The sequence below is a fragment of the Garra rufa genome, chromosome 21 (assembly GCF_049309525.1).
Source record: "Garra rufa chromosome 21, GarRuf1.0, whole genome shotgun sequence".
Lineage (NCBI taxonomy): Eukaryota > Metazoa > Chordata > Actinopteri > Cypriniformes > Cyprinidae > Garra > Garra rufa.
The window spans coordinates 3,065,733-3,085,848 of NC_133381.1; the positions used below are offsets into that span (position 1 = coordinate 3,065,733).

Consider the following 20,116-nt stretch of genomic DNA (forward strand, 5'->3'; position numbering starts at 1 on the left):
TAGACTTCTTTTTTAAGTGCCTTTAAAAAAAATAAATAAAAAAATAAATGCAAAACCATCAAAATTACTATTAATCATTATTATTATTTTTCGTTTAGGTAAAATATAACCTGAACTCGTTTTTAATGTAAAATAAATAAATAAATAATAATAAAAAAATACAAAAAATTAAAAGATTAAATAAATAAAACAGAGATTATAAGAGTACTTTTAAAATCACATTACAGTTAGACTTTTTTAAGTGCCTTTTCAAAATAAAATAAAATAAATGCAAATTCATCAAAATTGCTATTAATCAATTTTTTAAATATAACCCAAACATGTTTTTTGTGACAATAATCCACTTAGAACTACCTACAATGTAAAAAAAAAAAAAAAAAAAAAAAAAAAATGTATAGGAGTACTTTTAAAATCACATTACTATTCATACATAATGAGAATAATAAGAGTCACCATTGAAAAAAATGTGAATTTATTTAAAATTGTGCTGAATTGTCATGAAAATATACAAATATGATACAATATATATATATATATATATATATATATATATATATATATATATATATATATATATATATATATATATATGAATAAGGAAACAAATAAATGTCCCCAATTAGACTTCTGTTTTAAGTGCTTTTTTAAAATAAAATAAATGCTGATTCATCAAAATTATTATTATTATTATTATTATTATTATTTATTTTTGGGTAAAATATAACCTGAACATGTTTTTTGTGACATTAATCCACCTAAAACTACCTACAACATAAAATAAAGAAAAAAAGAAAAAAAGAAAAAAAAAGAAAATTACAAATAAAGAGAAATAAATAAATAAAACAAAGATTGTTGTAAATCTAAAGAAAATGGTAAATGGAAATTTATTTAATAAATCGAAATTTTAAAAAATAAATAAAAAAAACCAAACGAATGCATTGTTTGTAAAATAATTTAAAATAAATAATACATTTAAAATAAAATAATAAATGCTAATTTACCCAAATTATTATTCATTATTATTATTATTATTATTATTATTCATTTTAGGTTAAACATAACCTGAACCTAGAACTACCTACAACGTAAAAAATAAATCAATAATTACAATACAATACAAAATTACAAAAATGATTATTAGAGTACATAAAATACTATTTCAGTCATTTAATTTGACATGTTACCAGCTGATTATTATTTGTGAAATTAACTTATAACTTCTAATTAAAAAATTGTTTCTACATCATTTTTTCCAGGTTAGAAAAAACCCATACTGCAAAAAAAAAAAAAAAAAAAAATGGTTTGTACGAAGAAAGCGGTTCTTCCTTGAACCTATAAGGACAAAAAACCCATCATAGACATTCAACAAGAGCAGATTGGAGGCAAGAGGTTAAAAGATCAAATAAAGTTATTTCAGAGACAGACAGTTATTAAACTACATTTTGATAAAAGATTATGAACACAAGTATATAGTAGTCAACATTTGAAATGGATCAAAAAAGTTAATCATAGTTGTCCTAAGACAAGAATGCGTATTGTTTTGGTTTTAAGACAACTTTGATGAAAGGATTTAATCCACTTCAAATGCTGAATACTGTAATTAATTGTGCACGATAAGATCAGAAATGTACATTAAGAAAGTAAAAAAGATTAATTCTGATTGCATGTTGACCAAATAAGGTTATATTCCTCAAAACAGCATGCATTAGTGATAGTTAACCACATTAATCACCACAGCAAAGTTCCCTGAGGTTTGACTCTCATGCGTTTCATGGACTCTATGGCCTTAGAAACACAGTGTTCCTGATGTGTTTCTCCAGATATCTGTTCAAACTGTACACGCCGAACAGTACAGCTTCACGCAGTGCTGGATAATCACAACAGGGCACGTCTGACAGAGTTTGCCTTCGCTTCTGTTTGAACATCATTCACACCGAGTGTTTTTTCTGCAGAGAGAGACAGAGAGAGAGAGAGCGGTCAGTACTGAGCTGCTAAATCTATTAGCACTGACGGAAAAATCAATGCGCTCTTGTCCCTCTGAGACTCCCACTCAGATGTAGCCTTCACTTCCATGCAAACACACGGCTGTCTGAAGAATGCAGCGGGGGACAGTGACAATGAGGTCGCCAAATATTGACTTCTGTCCAGTGGAGAGCTCATGCTTTTAGAAATATGAGGAAAGTGACGTCAGATCTGTTTTGAGAGCATCTGGAACATCAGTTACCGTGGCAGAGATCACCACTGACAAACAACCAATGATCAAACATAGTTACTTATTAATAGTAATTAGGAAAATTGAATAATCCTTATTGACACAAATCTAATATATTTGACTGGATATCCAGTTGTGATAAAATCACTGTGATTATAAAGTAAATAATTATAGTTATTAATAAAAATCAATGATAAAAAAAACATGAATTGAACTGAAGAAAAAAAAAACGAATCAAGAGTCATCTCAAAGATTCAAATCGAGAAACAGAGAATCAAAGAAACATGCATCTAGACACAGGAAGATGGTTATTTTGACATTCCTTTCATGCCTTTTTCCCATTCTTAAAGAATAAAACAAACAAACAAAAAACATTCAGTTAATATTCATTAATTTACCGTAAGATTCAATTCTGAAAAATCTAATATTTACACTCCACCAGAGCTGGTGCAATTTATTTCACTTTATATGTGATGATCATAAATTAAATAATTACACTTTTTAATAATATTGGTCATAAAAAAATGAATGGTAAACACTGAATTTTAAAGATTCAATTTGAACAAATGTATTTACTGTAAAGAATAAATTCTAAAAAACCAAATATTTATCAACCAGGGCTTTATTTCATGCTATATGTACAAGTGATTAAATCATTTATATTAAGCTATAGAAAAAAATGCTAAATTAAACTGAATTAAAAAATGAATCAAATGTTATTTGATTCATTCTGTAATTTACTGTAAAAATCTAATAAAATATTAATGAATGCACCACTAGAGCTGGTTTATTTCATGTGAAATGTAGCAGTGATGGAATCATTATATATTAAATAATTACACTTATTAGTAATTTTATACTAATAAAACATTTACCAAATTTAAGTGAATTTGAAAAACAAATCAAAGAATCAAATGTATCCATAAATCCTATATATTTCACGGAACATCTAGTTGTGATGAAATCACTGTGAATATAAAGTAAATAATCATAGTTATTAATAAAACCAATGATAAAAAAAATTCAAGAATTTAACTGAATAAAAAAACGATTGAAGAGTCATCTTAAAGATTCAAATTTAAGAACAAAGAATCAAATCTTTTTGCACACAAAGATGGATGGTTAAAAAAACATATAGTTAATAATCATTAAGATTCAATTCTGAAAAATCTAATACTTACACACTGCCAGGGCTGGTGGAATTTATTTCACTTTATATAAAAGTGATGATTAAAAAGTAAATAATTACACCTTTTAATAATATTACTTATTAAAAAAAAATGCAAAAATAGAACTGAATCTGAATGGTAAACACTGGCTATCAAAGATTCAATTTGAGAACAAATTTATTTACTGTAAAAATTGACTCAAAGATTCATTTCTGGAAAAATCAAACATTTATATTTAAAAATTAAAAATAAACAAATTAAAAATGAACTGCATTAAAAAAAACAATCAAAGAATTGAATGTGTATTTATCTATACTTACAGTCTTAAAAGACTTGCATACAGTCTTAAAGAGTCACATCTAGAAGAAAGAATCAAACGTTTTTTTGAATCTAAACACTCAGAGAACGCTGGATATTAACAAAACAAAAAGAAGGCTGGATATTTTGGCGCCGTTCACACTTTGTACCATTATAAAGTTCGTTATAACTGCATTTAATTGCAAAGTTAAATGTTAAAAATCAAAGATTCGACGAATCAAATCGATCCAATGAATCGAATCATCTTTCAACACCCAAGTAGATGTAGCTTATAGTGTGGTGAATGTCATGAAAGTCTGAATATTCTGGCTCCGTTCACATTTTGTACCATTATAGAGTTTGTATATAACTGCATTTAACTGGAAACGTTGAATCAAAGATTCAATGTCACAGAATTGAATCAATCCAATGAATCGAATCTTTATCTTTCGACACCCAAGTAGGGCAGGTAGCTTATAGAGTGGTGAATGTCATGAAAGTCTGAATATTCTGGCTCCGTTCACATTTTGTACCATTATAAAGTTTGTATATAACTGCATTTAACTGGAAACGTTGAATCAAAGATTCGATGTCACAGAATTGAATCAATCCAATGAATCGTATCTTTATCTTTCGACACCCAAGTAGGGCTGGTAGCTTAGAGTGTGGTGAATTTCATCGAAGGCTGGATATTTTGGCTCCATTCACACTTTGTAAAATTATAAAGTTTGTGTATGCATTTAACTGCCAACGTCAATTCAAAGATTGGATGTAAAATGCAAATTGTCGAATCAAAGATTCGATGTCAAAGAATCGATTCCATCCAATGAATCGAATCTTTATTTGTTGACACCCAAATAGGGCTAGCAGCTGTTAGTGTGGTGAATTTCATGGTCAAGAAACTACTGTGCATTTATAAAGTTAATAACTGTACACAATAAATGTCTTAAAAAAAGGAATTAAGGCGAGACACTACAGGTGAATAGGGTAAAATTTTTAACTAGCAGATATCACCATGAAACTTTCCCAGTTGATTACCTACATTAAGATGAGAAAAAAATGTATTACAAAGTTTTGTAATTTTATGTTTAAATATGCAAATTAGGCATTATCTAAGTAAATATGCGCTAATTTGCCTATATTTTAAAAAACGAAATCTCAGAATTGGATAAAGCCAGGTTCAAAATTCTTTTTTCATTGTGTTCACATATTAGATGGGAAAAAATTTACAGAGGGATTTATGGATATCCACTTTTGTTATCCTGTAAATTAGAATATACTGTCAATAGCCTTAAAAAATGTATTTTCGCCATGTTTTTTGGAATAAAATGTTATATAAATCAGGCTAGGAATAATATATTTACAAATCCTTCTGTAATAGTCTTCATAATATAACTAGGTACAAGACTGGAAAGTTTGGTGTATATAGGTGCTACTGAAGTGGAGATTTCGGACTTGGAGTATGAGAGAAAAGTCATTTTGAGAAAATGGGCTTTAAAAATTTATATTGTAAAAATTCCACACATTTTTATATGAAAACATTGCTAACAAGCAAAACAACTGGCCAAGTAATTATTTATAACAATGTAAACTGAATAAAACAACATTGCCAAATAAGACCTTCAACTAACCACAGAGAACCACAAATACATGAACAAGCAGCCACTGTTGTGTAGAGTGCACTTTATTTATAGATTGGCTTATATCTAAACCACCCTGGGTTCCCATCGACAGCTCACGTTCAGATGCGCTTCCCGAGGGCATTTCACCATGTAATCCATTACTAATTTTCATTTTCCCCCTTGCAAGTGACAACTGCTGTACTCTTTTCGATGATTGACGCGAAGTTATTTTCATTCATTCACTCAAAAGATACCGCGGAAAGCTAAACCAAACAAGGAAGCGTCAAAGCATACCATGTGACGATTCTGAACGAATCACGTTGTCAGAAATTATCTTCAGCCAATGAGATTGCGCATTTAGAGTTAAATCCCCTCTTTTACTTTCACGATTGGTTGCTGATAAAAAGGAAATAACCATATTTGGATCCGACAGCATTGAACAGAAGAGAGAGAGCTTTCCAGCAGTGTACGTGATGACTGGGTACAGGCAGAGATCGCGGAGCAGCATGTTGATTTAGAACGCCAACTTTTGTTGAATTTATGAGAAATCTACAGACGCAAACAGACAAAGTGCAGTAAAATGAAGACCTAAATGTGTATTTCGGACTTTTTTTCACCACAAGTCTAAAAGAAGACATGTTATTGAAGACAAATATCCAAAAATCTCAAAATTGACCAATAAAAAAAAAACGATGTTTTTGCCTGCCGTGTCTCGCCTTAACTAATAAATTCCGATTAACTGAATCGAAGCGTCTCTATGATTTCAGCATTTTTCACTACATTCAAGTGGTTCTGGTCGTTGCGAGATCATATCTACCGTAAATAAAATATGAAATGCATGCTGTTGGTAGAAAACCGGCGCAAGCAGGTGTTCTCCAGCTCACCTATCCTGTGAGAGGAAGAGGTCACAGGCTTTATCTGGTTGGATAAGTTAAGCTCTCGCTGATGTTTTGTGGCGGGGAAATGGCCTGATATGAGACTGGTGGTCAGACATATGCACGCACAGGCAAAAGGCAGCACTCATATATTTCATGTGTCTCCATCTGCATCTCTACAACTGCCTGAAAGATCTTATCGCGTAACTGTCACTGCAGGAAACGCGATGGTTCGCATGCATATGTAGGCATTGGTTAACTGCTACAAGGTGGATATCAGCGATGGAGCGAATTCAAAGCGCATACGTGTGTAATATCTGCTGGGGTCGCTTTTATTTCCTAAATTACACTAAAAACACCAGATAAGAGATGATTGATGCCTTTCTGAGATTACTTCAGTCGCTTGTCTGGCTCTACGGCATTTTGAGGTTTGCACTGCCATCTACAGGAAAGAAGAGATTTGCTTTAAAACAATTAATGTAGGCCTACTGACTAAACTGTATTTCATTCCCATTGAGAAATTCAGCTTATTAGTTGTCCAAATGGAAATAAAATATGACAACAGTGCCGCTTAGTATTTTGGTTTTGATAAGAACCAAGAATGCAATGAGCAATAACGAGAATAGAAGATATGAAGGGATTTTTGTGACAAAGATCCCTGGAGATAAGTTACACGCTATTTGAAAACTAGGCAACATTACAGCAAGGTTTCATTTCTTGTTAAAAGCATTAGTTAATATGAACTAACAATACTTTAAGTTTAAGTTTATTTCACCATTTATAAATACAAATAATATTTGTATCTATAGCCAAAAATACATTGTATGGGTGAAAATGATTGATTTTTCTTTTATGCCAAAAATCATTAGGAAATTAAGTAAAGATCATGTTCCATGAAGATATTTTGTAAATTTCCTACTGTAATTATATCAAAACTTAATTTTTGATTAGTAATATGCATCGCTAAGAACTTCATTTGGACAACTTTAAAAGCGATTTTCTCAATATTTTGATATATATATATTTTTTTGCCTCAGATTCCAGATTTTCAAATAGTAGTTTAAGGACAAATATTGTCATATCCTAACAAACCATAAATCAATGGAAAGCTTATTTATTCAGCTTTCATGTATAAATTTGGACCCTTATGATTGGTTTTAGGGTCACATATGAACAAGTATGTATAAATGCTATAAAAAATGGCTCATTGTTAGTTAATGTTATCGAATGCATTATAGTTATTCAAAAATAAAGTTATCTAACAATTTTTTTTATATAAAGATGACTTCAGCAACCTCTTAAAGCAAACATTCAAAAGTTTGGGGTCTGTAAGATTTTTAAATGCTTTTGAAAGAAGGCTTGTATGCTCACCAAGGCTGTATTTATTTGATCAAAAATACAGTAAAAACAGCAATATTGTGAAATATTATTACAATTCTAAATAACAGGTTTTTTATTTGAGTATATTGTAAAATGTCATTTATTTCTGTGATGCAAAGTTGAATTTTTTTTAAAGAATCATTACTCCAGTATTCAGTGTCACATAATTCTTCTAAAATAATTATGAGAAAAAACATTCTTGATTATTATCGATACTGAAAACGTTTGGAAGAACATTTATGTAACATTATACATGACTTTAATGTCACGTTTGACCAATTTAATGCATCCTTGCTGAATAAAAGTACTACTTTCTTTAAAAAAAACCTTACTGACCTCAAACTTTTGAAAGATAATATATTTGTGTAGAGTATATTTCTTGAAGGGTTACGTTTCGGTTAACCAGTGTAGAGTGTTAACCACTACACCACCTAAAAACCCGAAAATACACAAAAACACAATTTAAAAGGTAAAACAAGTCACTGAGTTAAAAAGGAGTTGAATATGAAACTGTGACTCCCTAATCCAACATGGCAACCTCTATATCTTATGCTGCTTTCGGATCTCGTCAGATTGATCAGAAATTGACATAATTACACATTTTCAACTTACAAGATCTATTCATATCTTTTTTTAAAACTTAAGTTAAAATTAAACCAGGTTTCAATCCTAAAACCATATTTACTGGTGGTACCTTGTGCGCTTTTGTTGTCATTTCTAACAAACTTCCACATGGATCTATTTTGGATGAGCATTTAAATGGAAAACTGAAACATTTCTGAGTTTTATAATTCTTATAATTACAGTAATTCCAACACAACATGAACGAATCATTGGTTGGATAAAGGAACAGGAAATTAACCAACCAAACAAATAATATTAGCTTTATGACAGACCTTAATCAGGTCAGTGCCATATTTAATTTTTGACACGAATGAAAACAAGGCTGTGAAAAACAGGCCAGTTTAACAACAACTGACTTTCTAGCTCACAAAATGAGATTGTTGTAAGGTTTTACTCAAAAAAAAAATTTAATAAATTTTTACATAAAAATTACTTCAGACTTTTTAAGCCAACATTCAAGTTTGAGGTTGGTAAGATTTTTTAATGTTTAAAAAAGTATCTTCTGCTCACCAAGGCTGCATTTATTTGATTAAAAATACAATAAAAACAGTAATATTGTGAAATATTATTGCAATTTAAAATAACTGGTTTTTATTTGAGTATATTGTAAAATGAAATTTATTTCTGTAATACTATGCTGAATTTCAGCATAATTACTCTTCAGTGTCACATGATCCTTCAAAAATCATTCTGAGAAAAAAAAAACACATTTCTGATTATTATCAAAGTAAAAAACTTAGGATTCTTTGATGAACAAAGTTTGGAAGAACATTTATTTGAATTTGGAATTTGTTTTGTTACATTATACATTACTTTACTGCCACTTTTGATTTTGCCAATTGAATGCATCCTTGCTGAATAAAAGCACTACTTTCTTAAAAAAAAAAAAACTTCACTTTTGAAAGGCAGTATACTTGTATAGAGTATGTTTCTTGAAGGGTTACATTTTGGTTAACCAGTGCAGAGGGTTAACCACTACACCACCTGGAAAACGGAAATACACAATTTAAAAGGTAAAACAAGTCACAGAGTTAAAAAGGGGAATGTTTATTTCACTGTAGAAGAGAGGAAAAAAAACATAATTCATCCACTTTTGATTTGATGTATAACTTGAATATGAAACAATGACTCCCTGATCCAACATGGCAACCCTTATGTTACGCTGCATTCAGGTCTTGTCAGATTTAACGGAAATGCCATAATTACACTTTTTCAACACATTAAAACACTTAATTTTATGAAAGCTCTGAATTATTTCACCCAAACGGCAGAAGTTTGAACAGTTAAAGTTAATTAGTTATTAATCTCAACACCATATTTACTGGTGTTAACTTGTGCGCCTCATTGTATTTCAATGTGAATTAATGTAGTACAGTTTTTTCTTGTAATTTCCATTAAACTTGCACATGGATCCATTTTGGATGAGAATTGAAATGGAAAACCGAAACATTTCTGAGTTTTATATCTCTTATAATTACAGTCTGCAAAATGATTAATCAATATAAAACAAAAGTTTGTTTACATACTATTTGTGTGTACTGTGTTTATTTATTATGTATATGTTTTAAAATGTTTTTGTATGTAAACACTTGTATATATAAATATAAATATTTAAATATTAAAAAATCTAACATTTTTCTTAATATATGCATGTATGTGTGTGTATTTACATTTACATAATAAATATACAGAGTACACACACAAATAGTATGTAAACATTTACAGCATAACATTTACTTTGAATCAATTAACTGTGACTAATGCTTTGCTGTAATTCCAATACAACATGAACAAAACATTAGTTGGATAAAGAAACAAGAAATTTGTCTTTGTCTTGTTTCTAGTCAAAATATATATATATAAAAAAATTATATTAATAAATTAAGATGCATTTACTTGATAAGAAAAATATCATAAGATATTTAGTCTTGTTTTAAGCAATATACACTTAATTTAGTTTTTCCCCCCTGGAAACATGTAAAAAAAAAAAAAATTGCCAGTGTGGTAAGTAAAATATTTTTAAAACAAGAGTATTTTACTTATTTTAAGCAAACTGCACTTAGTTTTTTCCCCTGAAAATAAGACTAAATATCTTGCCATTTTGCTTATCTAGTAAATGCATCTTAATTTATATTTTGACTAGAAACAAAACAAAAATACTACTTAAGATAAGCCTTTTTTGCCGTGTATATTGTGGTTTAATATACCGACTGTAGAGCTGACAAGATGCTTTATTGAAAAAAAAAAACTTTGAGTAGAAAAAACTCCAGAAAACAACTGTAATGTTAATTACACAATCTAGGACTGGAAGTCCATTCCTCATAGTCTCGTCTTCATCCATGTTAAATTCAATATGGCATCTAGCCTACGTAAAGGCATAGTTTACTCAAAAATGTAAATTCCGTCATTAATTACTCACCCTCATGTCATTCCAAACCCGTAAGACCTTCGTTCGTCTTCAGAACACAAATTAAGACATTTTTGATAAAATCCGAGAGCTCTCTGACCCTCCATAGACAGCAAGTGTCCCACCACGTTCAAGGTCCAGAAAGGTACCAAGAACATTGTAAAATAGTCCATATGACATCAGTGCTTTTTGTTGTGCAAAAAAACTAAAATACCTTTATTCCAAAATTTTTCCAAAAAGTATTCTCGTAGCGTCATACAATTACGGTTGAACCACTGATGTCACATGAACTATTTTGTTGATGTTCTTGGTACCTTTCTAGACCTTGAACATGGTAGGACCCTTGCTGTCTATGGAGGGTCAGAGAGCTCTCAAATTTCATCACCAATATCTTAATTTGTGTTCTGAAGACGAACCAATGTCTTAAAGGTTTGAAACGACATGAGGGTGAGTAATTAATGGCAGAATTTTCACTTCTTGAGTGAACTATCCCTTTAAAGTCTCTACAAACATTTGTGAGTCGAATACTACGAATCACTAATGTCCACCGTACTGGAGTCTGAAAAAAAAAAAACGTTTCTGGTGAACCCATATCTAAACTATCTTCACCATCCTCTGTGTGCTTAGACATATCCTGAGATGAAGAACCATCAACGTTCAAGAGTTCTTTTGTGACGCTAATTGTCAGATTCGCCTCCCTCACTACCGTAACCTCGGTCCCGCCTTCTTAGATTTCTGGACTTTGAACATATCTATGGAGGGTCAGAGATCTCTCAGATTTCATCAACAATATTTTAATTTGTGTTCTGAAGACGAACAAAGGTCTTACGGGTTTAAAACAACATGAGGGTGAGTAATTAATGGCAGAATTTACATTTTTGAGTGAACTATCCCTTTAAAGTCTCTATCACGGTGAAATCTCATTATTCGTGTACTACGAATACTACGAATCACTAATGTCCACTGTATTGGAGTCTGAAAATAAATGGTGGGGAGACAAATGGTACTTATTAGCCTGTTGGTCCTGTGTTGAAATCGACAGAGGGAGACTTTGAACGAGAATGGTTTCTGGTGGACCCATATCTAAATTATCTTCAGCGTCGTCTGTGTGCTTAGACACATCCTGAGATGAAGAACCATCAATGTTCAAGGGTTCTTTTGCGCCATTAATCGCCGGATTCGCTTCAGTCACTACCGTAACCTCGGTCCCGCCTTCCTGGATGAGCTTGTGGAGGCTTTCCAGGTCAGAACAGGATGTTATAAAGGTGTGTGTGCCGTCAGAAGCAGATGCAGAACAGGAGGCGATAAAGTTTTGAGTACAAGTTTGAGAGGTGGCTTCACCTGACTCAATTTGAGTGAGTAAAACCGTTTGGTGCCCAAGACTGGATTCCGGTGCTAGCATGTTGACATGCTGTATTACAGGGTTCAAAAGCACATCATGGTCCTCCGGAGCAAGCAGAACGGCTGCAGCCTTTCCTGAGGAAGCTTGGACAAAAGTAGCCTCAGGCCCTATAGAGGGCGCCATGATGATTTTAAGATGCGTCGTGCTATAGGAAGTCGACGTGTTGGTTGCAACCGAGTTTTGTCCGGGATGTTTGGTGACAGTTTGAGTTTGCTGAGTATGCTGCCTCTTGTGGCTGCGAAGAGAATCCTCCCTGACGAATGAAGCCTCGCATAAATCGCAACGAAACGCCCGTGCCGCTTCCAGTCTTGCACGGTAACGCGAGCTAAGAGGTTTAGGTGGTTCCTCCCCCATCCCACTTCCTCGTCCTGATTTCGTACCCTGCTTGTCGGGTTTATCCGCATGACACTTTCTCCTGTGGATTAACAAGTTACTACGCTGCTTGCTAGCAAATGAGCAGTGGTCGCATTTAAAGGGCCGTTCGTCTGAGTGTACGCGCTCGTGTATCTTGAGCGCCCCCTTGCTGGAGCAGGAGTAACTGCACTTGCTGCACTGCAAAGGCTGGACCGGTTGGTGCTGGCGGGAATGGTGTCGAAGGGCGGCTTTGGTGGAGCACTGGAAGTCACATTTCGAGCAGCGGAAGGAGTCGGAGGCGCTGTGTTTTAGCTGCACGTGTGATTTTAAATTGGCCTTCATGGCACAGCGGTAGTCACAGAGTTCACACTTATAAGGCTTCTCGCCAGAGTGAACTCGACTGTGACGCTTCAGGTCAGAGTTGATCTTGAATTTGGCATCGCACTGATTGCACTGGAACGGCGCGTCACCTGAGGAAACATCCAGGGATGTGAAGTGAATATAAATATCACAATCTATACTACCTGTTTTGTTCAGTCAAAAAAAGGAACACTATACTAATGACACTGCTCAATAATGCATGATTTGTTAGCAAATACACTGATTTACAATTATATTTTCACACTTTTATTTCATCTTTTTTTTTTTTTTTTGGTAAAATGCATGTGTTTATATAACTGGCTGTGTGTGTTCTCATTTTCATAACATTGGAAAGATGTGCTGTTTGGCTTTGATAACAAACAGGAAAACCAGTTTTATCTTATGTAAATTCTCAGTGGTAACAGGAAATATGGTGTGGTTAAAAACAGCAAAAAAAACACTTGATTTTTGTGTGTTTTCATTTCAAGATTTTAGTTGATATTTATTGTCTGTTGTTAGTTATACAAATAATTATATATACACACAGACACACACATACAACCTCTTAAGCACATAAATACTGAATTTGTATATCAAAAAAATAAAATAAAATCAGTAATATTGTGAAATATTATTACAAATAAAAATAACTTTTTTTCTATTTGAATATATTGTAAATTGTAATTTATTCTTGTGATGCAAAGCTGAATTTTCAGCATTATTAAGTTATCATTAAGTCTTTAGTGTCACATAATTCTTCAAAAATCATTCTAATATGCTAATTTGCTGTGAAAGAAAAATTATTATTATTAATGTTGAAAACAATTGTGCTGTTCGATATTTGTGGAAACTGTAGTACTTTTTTTTCAGGATTCTTGTTTCTTGATAAATATATAATTCAAAAGAACAGCATTTATTTAGAATTTAAATATTTGTAATATTGTAAATGTCTTAAATACAGAATCACTAAAGGGACAAGGATATGGTAAATAAAAAGATGTGCTCTCTCACAAACATTTGGGAGTGAACGCAAAGTTTTTCAGGGGATGCAATATTTTAGAGAGAGAACACAGTTTTTCAGGGACATGCAATATTTTGTATAACAGAATGCAAACATTTTCAGGGGAGTGCAGTACTTTTGCAAGAGTATGAAAACTTGTTAAGCCAATGCAATACTTTTATGAGAGAATGCAATACCTTTGCAAGAAAAGTTTTTTTGTGGAAATGTAGTACTTTTGCAAGAGAATGCAATATTTTCAGGTGAGTGCAATAGTTTTGTGAATGAATGCAAACTTTTTCAGTGAAATGCAATACTTTTGTAAGAGAATACAGAGTTTTTCAGGGAAATGCAACATGTTTGCAAAAGATCGCACAAGCATTTTTCCTCGCATCTCGCAAATTTAAGATTCAAGTCAGAAAAAAGTTGAAAAGACTTTTATCTGAACTTTAAAGGTGACTCAACCCTCTTTTTATTTGTGATATAATGTCATTAAATTCACACTGGTGTTTTAGGATCCAAAAAAATGTTAATATAATGATAATAACAATTTTATATTATTGTTATTCCTATGAGAGTAATAGCCATTCAATTGCACTGTAAAATAAATGAAAATAAATATTTCATAGTTATATGAAATTACAATTATTCTTTCCTAATTTTTACACTTGAAAGAGATGTTCTGAATTTAGACTGCAGTAATGTTACCCATTTAAACCAGTGGCTGTCAACATTTTATACTGCACTTTTAAGCTTTTATGTTGACGGAAACAGCAGTAGAGCATTCATTTTGCTGAAAAACTCCAGCTTCAGTGAAAACAGGCTTACAAAACCACGTCTCACTACAAATCTAGTGAAATGCTGTAATCATATGCCAAGAAAATAAAGCACAACTGGTGGCATAATGCACACTGCATTCCCAAATGTGCCCTAAACTCACAGCACATGCAGTAAACAAGTTTACTGCATTCACTGTGAACAGAGCCGTTCTGAGGCACGGAAAACATTGGATCACAAGCTGATTGCCTGAACGAAGTGCAAGCTTTGTTGAAATGCACTGCGAAAACAGACTTGATGAAGAGATTAAGCCATATTGCGCTTTCAGTTTTAGTTTGTTTGACAGATACTGTACCAAAGCATAATGGCCCAAACCACAACTTTAAAGACCTTTAATGCTAGAATATTTCAAAAATCTGCACTTTTTGCCTGGGAGACCTATATCTTTCCATATCGTCATGTGACCACGATAATATCGAGACAGTTTTGATAATATCGTTACATCCCTACTCGTTTCTGATGCAATACTTCAAAATGCACATCAAAACAGATTGATGGAAACATAGCTACTGTCTGCGACACTGTTCTCACCTGTGTGCGATCGGAGGTGAACGGTTAGCTGGCTGGAGTTGCGGCTGGCGTAGGGGCATATCTGACACTTAAATGGTCTCTCGTCATAATGGATGCGAAGATGCTTCTTCAGGCTACTGCTGTCGGCCGCTGCGTACGAACAGTACTTACACTTGTGCGGTTTCTCTCCAGTGTGCAAACGGCTGTGGAGATTGAGCTTATCGCGACGACTGAAGCGTTTATGGCAGAGTTCACACTCGAAAGGCCTCTCACCTGAAGAAAGGACTCAGATCTCAGCACTTCAATGCTCATTTAGCATCATTTGATAATGATAAAGCATGAGATTAAACGACTTACCAGTATGTGTTAAAATATGTCTCTCCATGTCTTTTTGGCCATACTGAGTTTTGAACGTACAACCTAAGAGCACAAAATGAAACAAAGCGTCCTTTAAGCACCATACAGTGAAAATATTAAAATATGAATACATTAAAAATAAATATATCAAAGCAAAAAATGCAATGTGTTGCTGATACTAACCTGAGAATGTGCATATGTGTCTTTTTTGACTTAGTGCAGGTTTCAGCTTTTTGGAGGAGGTTTTCTGGGCTTTGGTGAGGGTCTTCTTGACTTTTGGTAGACATGTCTGAAATGACTCTGAAAAAAACAACAACACTTTTCTTATTAGTAAACAGCGAAGTCTACTATATAAAGGCGATTCTACAGAATTGGTGCAAACTGCTGTCCCACAACCCCCCAAAAAAGCATTTAAAAAACATTTAAGCATTCAAATCTTAGATGTTTTCTAAGAGCCTTCTATTATCTATTGAAACCCACAATAATATTTAAAATATGAGTAAGCTTAATATATTTAAATCATAATTTATTGGATTTAAATATATTATGAAAATGATATTGAAACATTTTTTGTAATTTTCCATTGTTGTTTTTAAAAGTATATTGTTGATTCTGTTGATTCTAAAGTGAAGTAAAAAACAAAATAAAACAAACAATACTTATTTTATATTTTCTTTGTAAATTAGGAAACTTTATGTAAAAATGCATTTTTCATGTCACTACTGAAACAGTATTTTAGTCCATTGGCTGAGACTGATTTTAACTACACCCCTACATTTATAATCAGAAAAAATATTCCTGCATTCCTCTTTTTCATATCCCCATCATTTTGAGGTAAATGTGTTCAAAATATGAAAAATCTACTTTTTTGTGGAGTTATTCCATAACAGTTTTTATATGTTCATAACTATGCTAGCTAACCATAGGCTGATTAGCATTTTTGAGCTAGGTTCAAAAGTATCTTAAATTGTCACAACCGAAACAGTCAAAACCAAAACTTTCAGTGGAGTTTTGGTAGAGATGTGTTTGTTTTTTTGGGTATAATCCCATAAAACTGTCAAAACATGTCATCATTGTGTCGTTAGTGACAAAAGGGAAAACATAGTCTTCATATTTGGGGGAAATAAACAACATTTTTGTACAGTTATGCATTTTTTATTTTTTTGTATTTTAGTGTTTTAGTTTAAAGACAACAAGTAAAGTTTCTGTAATGTAATGTGGTTGCTACTAAAACATTACTGTCTGTCACTATTAAAATTGTGCAGTCACTACCGAAACATAGGATGTTTCGTCAAAAATAAAGTATACTGAATTATCATCTAAGATGTTACGATAGTTTTTGGTTTAATGTATATTCAAACTAATGAATCCTTAACTTTGGAATTAGTATGATAAACCTTTTTTGCCTTTTACAAAGAAATATTGGATTTAAAAATACAACAAATCTCATAAATTATACTTTAAATATTGTTTAAAAAAAGTAAATGTTATTAGTTTACCTCAGAATTTTTTTTTAAAATAAAATATATAAAAAAAAATGTATAGCCAAAAATATTTGCAAGGTAGATGTAAACAAAATTTTAATTGGTCAACATGAGCCTTTTAATTAAATTATATATTACTGCGTTTCAGTATTGACAAATTTGGAGAGAGGACAAATATTCCAAAGCTTTCTAAAAAATATGACAATTAACTGTCAATTAATTACTAGAAATGTGTACTTTGGATATTATACAATTTGCATACATACAATTTTTGGAAATAGACAATTTTTCTCAATACGTTTCCAATTCTGACTTTGGACCAATTCTGTAGCATGGCCCATAAAGGGTCATTATAACCTTTAAAAGGGACAAGATTACTTGGACATTAGACTTACCACTGGGTCCAGCGTTTCGGGCTGATATATGAGTCGACGGGATCTGGCAGCAGTTTTGCTTGTGTGCAAAAAAGTGTTCAACGTTGTTGTACTGCTGTTTGCAGAAGCCACAGATGTGGATGTCAGGACTCACTTCAACTAATAGGTGGTTTACTCCTGTAAATGAATATATATATATTAAATGTAAATAAGTAAATAAAAATATCATATAAACCACCAGTCAAAGGTTTTTGAACAGTAAGTTTCAAAGAAGTCTCTTCTGCTCACCAAGCCTGCATTTATTTGATCCAAAGAACAGCAAAAACAGTAAAAATTAGAAATATTTTTACTATTTAAAATAACTCTTTTCTATTTGAATATATTTAAAAATGTATTTTATTTCTGTGATCAAAGCAGAATTTTCAGCATTATTACTCCAGTCTTCAGTGTCACATGATTTGCTGTTCAAAAAAACATCTTTTATTAATATGATTATTATTATCAATATTTAAAACAGTTAAGTATATTATCGCCACTGAATAAAAAAATTAAAAAAGGTAATTGTGACTTTTTTGTTTACATCTCGCAATTCTGACTTATTTCTCAGAATTATGAGATTCAAACTCACAATTAATAGTTATGAAGTCAGAATTGTGAGATATAAACGTGTAATTCTGAGAAATTAAGTCAGAAATGCGTGATATAAATTGGCAATTGCAAGTTATAAATAAACTCGCAATTTTGAGAAATAAAGTCAGAATTGCGAGATCGAAAAATTTGCAACAGTGAGGGAAAAAAACGCAATTCTGACTTCATGCAGACTATCATGCAATTTTGACTGTATAACTTGCAACTGCAAGTTTATGTCTCATAATTTTTACTTTATAACATGCAATTGCAAATTTATATCTCACAATTCCAAGAAAAAAGTCAGAATTGTGAGTTTGTATCATGCAATTCTGACAAAAAAAAAGTCAGAATTGTGTGATAAAAACTCACAATGACGTTTTTTATTTATTTTTCATTCAGTGGCAGAAACGGGCTTCCATAAAGATCAGCATTTATCTGAAATAAAAAGCTTTTGTAACATTATACACTACACCATTCAACAGTAATTTTTTTGGAAAGAAATTATACAAATGAATACTTTTATTTAGCAAGGAGTGATGATAAAAACATTTATAATGTTGCAAAAGATTTTTATTTCAGACAAATGCTATTCTTCTGAACTTTCTATTCATCAAAGAAACCTAAAAAATAAATGTTTTCAACATAATAATATTTTGATTCATTTTGAGCAGCAAATCAGCATATTAGAATGATTTCTGAAAGATCATGTATCTGGAGTAATGATGGTAAAAATATCAGCTTTGAAACCGCAGGAATAAATTACATTTTAAAATATAATCATATAGAAAACAGTTATTTTAAATAGTAAAAATATTTCACATTTTTGCACATCACGTTTTTGCTGGACTTCAATCAAATAAATACAGGCTTGGTGTGAAGAAGAGACTTGAAACATTGAAAATCTTACTGTTCAAAAACTTTTAACTGGTAGTGTATATGAATATAAATTATCTATCTATCTATCTATCTATATGTATATAAATGATTTTATATGTAAATATATGTGAAATTAACATTATGTCAACAATGAACACAAGCTCTATAAATTAAACATCATTATTATTATTACATACACTAAAAAATGACTTTAATTCGTTAATATGCCTTAATAGTGTCAATATTTAAATCACGGCTGTAAATATTTATCTGTATTACACAGGAATTTCTTTCCAAACCTGTTCTAAACAGTGTTTTTGTGGGATTTTGCACATATAGATGACATATTTATATACCTTCTCCGTTGAACGTTGCCATGTGGATGAATATGCCAACTGAGAGTCGATCTGTGAAGTATTTGACAACTTTAATTCGCGTTGGTTTTCTGTGTCCTCTTCATTTCGAACGGTTTTCAACAAACCTCATAGTTTTACGACAGTGCGAACCGCTTGATGGTAAACATCATTTCATCACTGAAAGCCGTTCAGCGCTGCTGTAGTAAAGGGCGCGCAGTAGCGCCTCAACCGTCAGGAGCGAGTATTTTGCCAAAAAACAGACAAACACTGCTACCAAAAACAGGTAAAGTTAGGCGAAACATGTTCAGTTAAAGTTACTTTTTCATTTTCAGTAAGCATTTCCTCATAAAACGACTTTAAGCCGTCGAGTAATTGTTAAGAACGCACTTACAAGATGTTTTTCAGGTAACGTAACAGTTAACGTAAATAATGTTTCCTCGGCCTTAAGTGTGTCATCCTTCACTTTTTAAACATCAGGGAAATTCACATTTAATACATAAAGTGTGTGATATTACAATTCTGGCACTGAACTGCAAGTAATCTCATTTAAAATCAATGTAACGTTTGCATCATGTAAAATTTTCGTTTTTAAGGGCTTAAAACACTGTTTTTTTCAAGCACCTGTCAAGTGCTTCAGACTAGTGGAAAGAAAACACCCAGAAAGTGTTTCTTTAATAGCACTTTATCTATTTGTGTCAATAGATTTTAGTTACAATACATATTTTTTAAGTCTGTTTTCTCAAAATTAGTTTTTTATTTTTTCTATACTGAGCTATAAATCTCCACTTCAATAACACTTACAAGCACCAAACTTTACATTTTTATTCCTGTCTGTATTCTGAAGGTTTTTACAGAGGGTTTTGTTCATATATAATATGCTTGATTTTATACATTTTATTCCCCCAAATATGGTGAAAAAAGAAAAACAACAACATTGTTTTCTGTCTGTTCTAATTTTTTTCTGAATTATGGAGTGACAAAATGAGATACCCA

The 20,116-nt window shown here is 31.8% G+C and overlaps 1 protein-coding gene across 1 annotated transcript; it reads right to left on the bottom strand.

Annotated features, from left to right (window-relative positions):
- Positions 1 to 11,529: 11,529 nt before the first annotated feature.
- On the bottom strand, positions 11,530 to 19,160 carry LOC141296378 (uncharacterized). Its single transcript, XM_073827627.1, has 6 exons — positions 19,124 to 19,160; positions 17,283 to 17,438; positions 15,587 to 15,703; positions 15,404 to 15,466; positions 15,068 to 15,319; positions 11,530 to 12,812 (listed from the first exon to the last, which is right to left on the bottom strand). Exons 1-6 carry the CDS (start codon positions 19,143 to 19,145, stop codon positions 11,530 to 11,532), a joined length of 1,893 nt encoding a protein of 630 aa, XP_073683728.1. The 5' UTR covers positions 19,146 to 19,160.
- Positions 19,161 to 20,116: the final 956 nt, after the last annotated feature.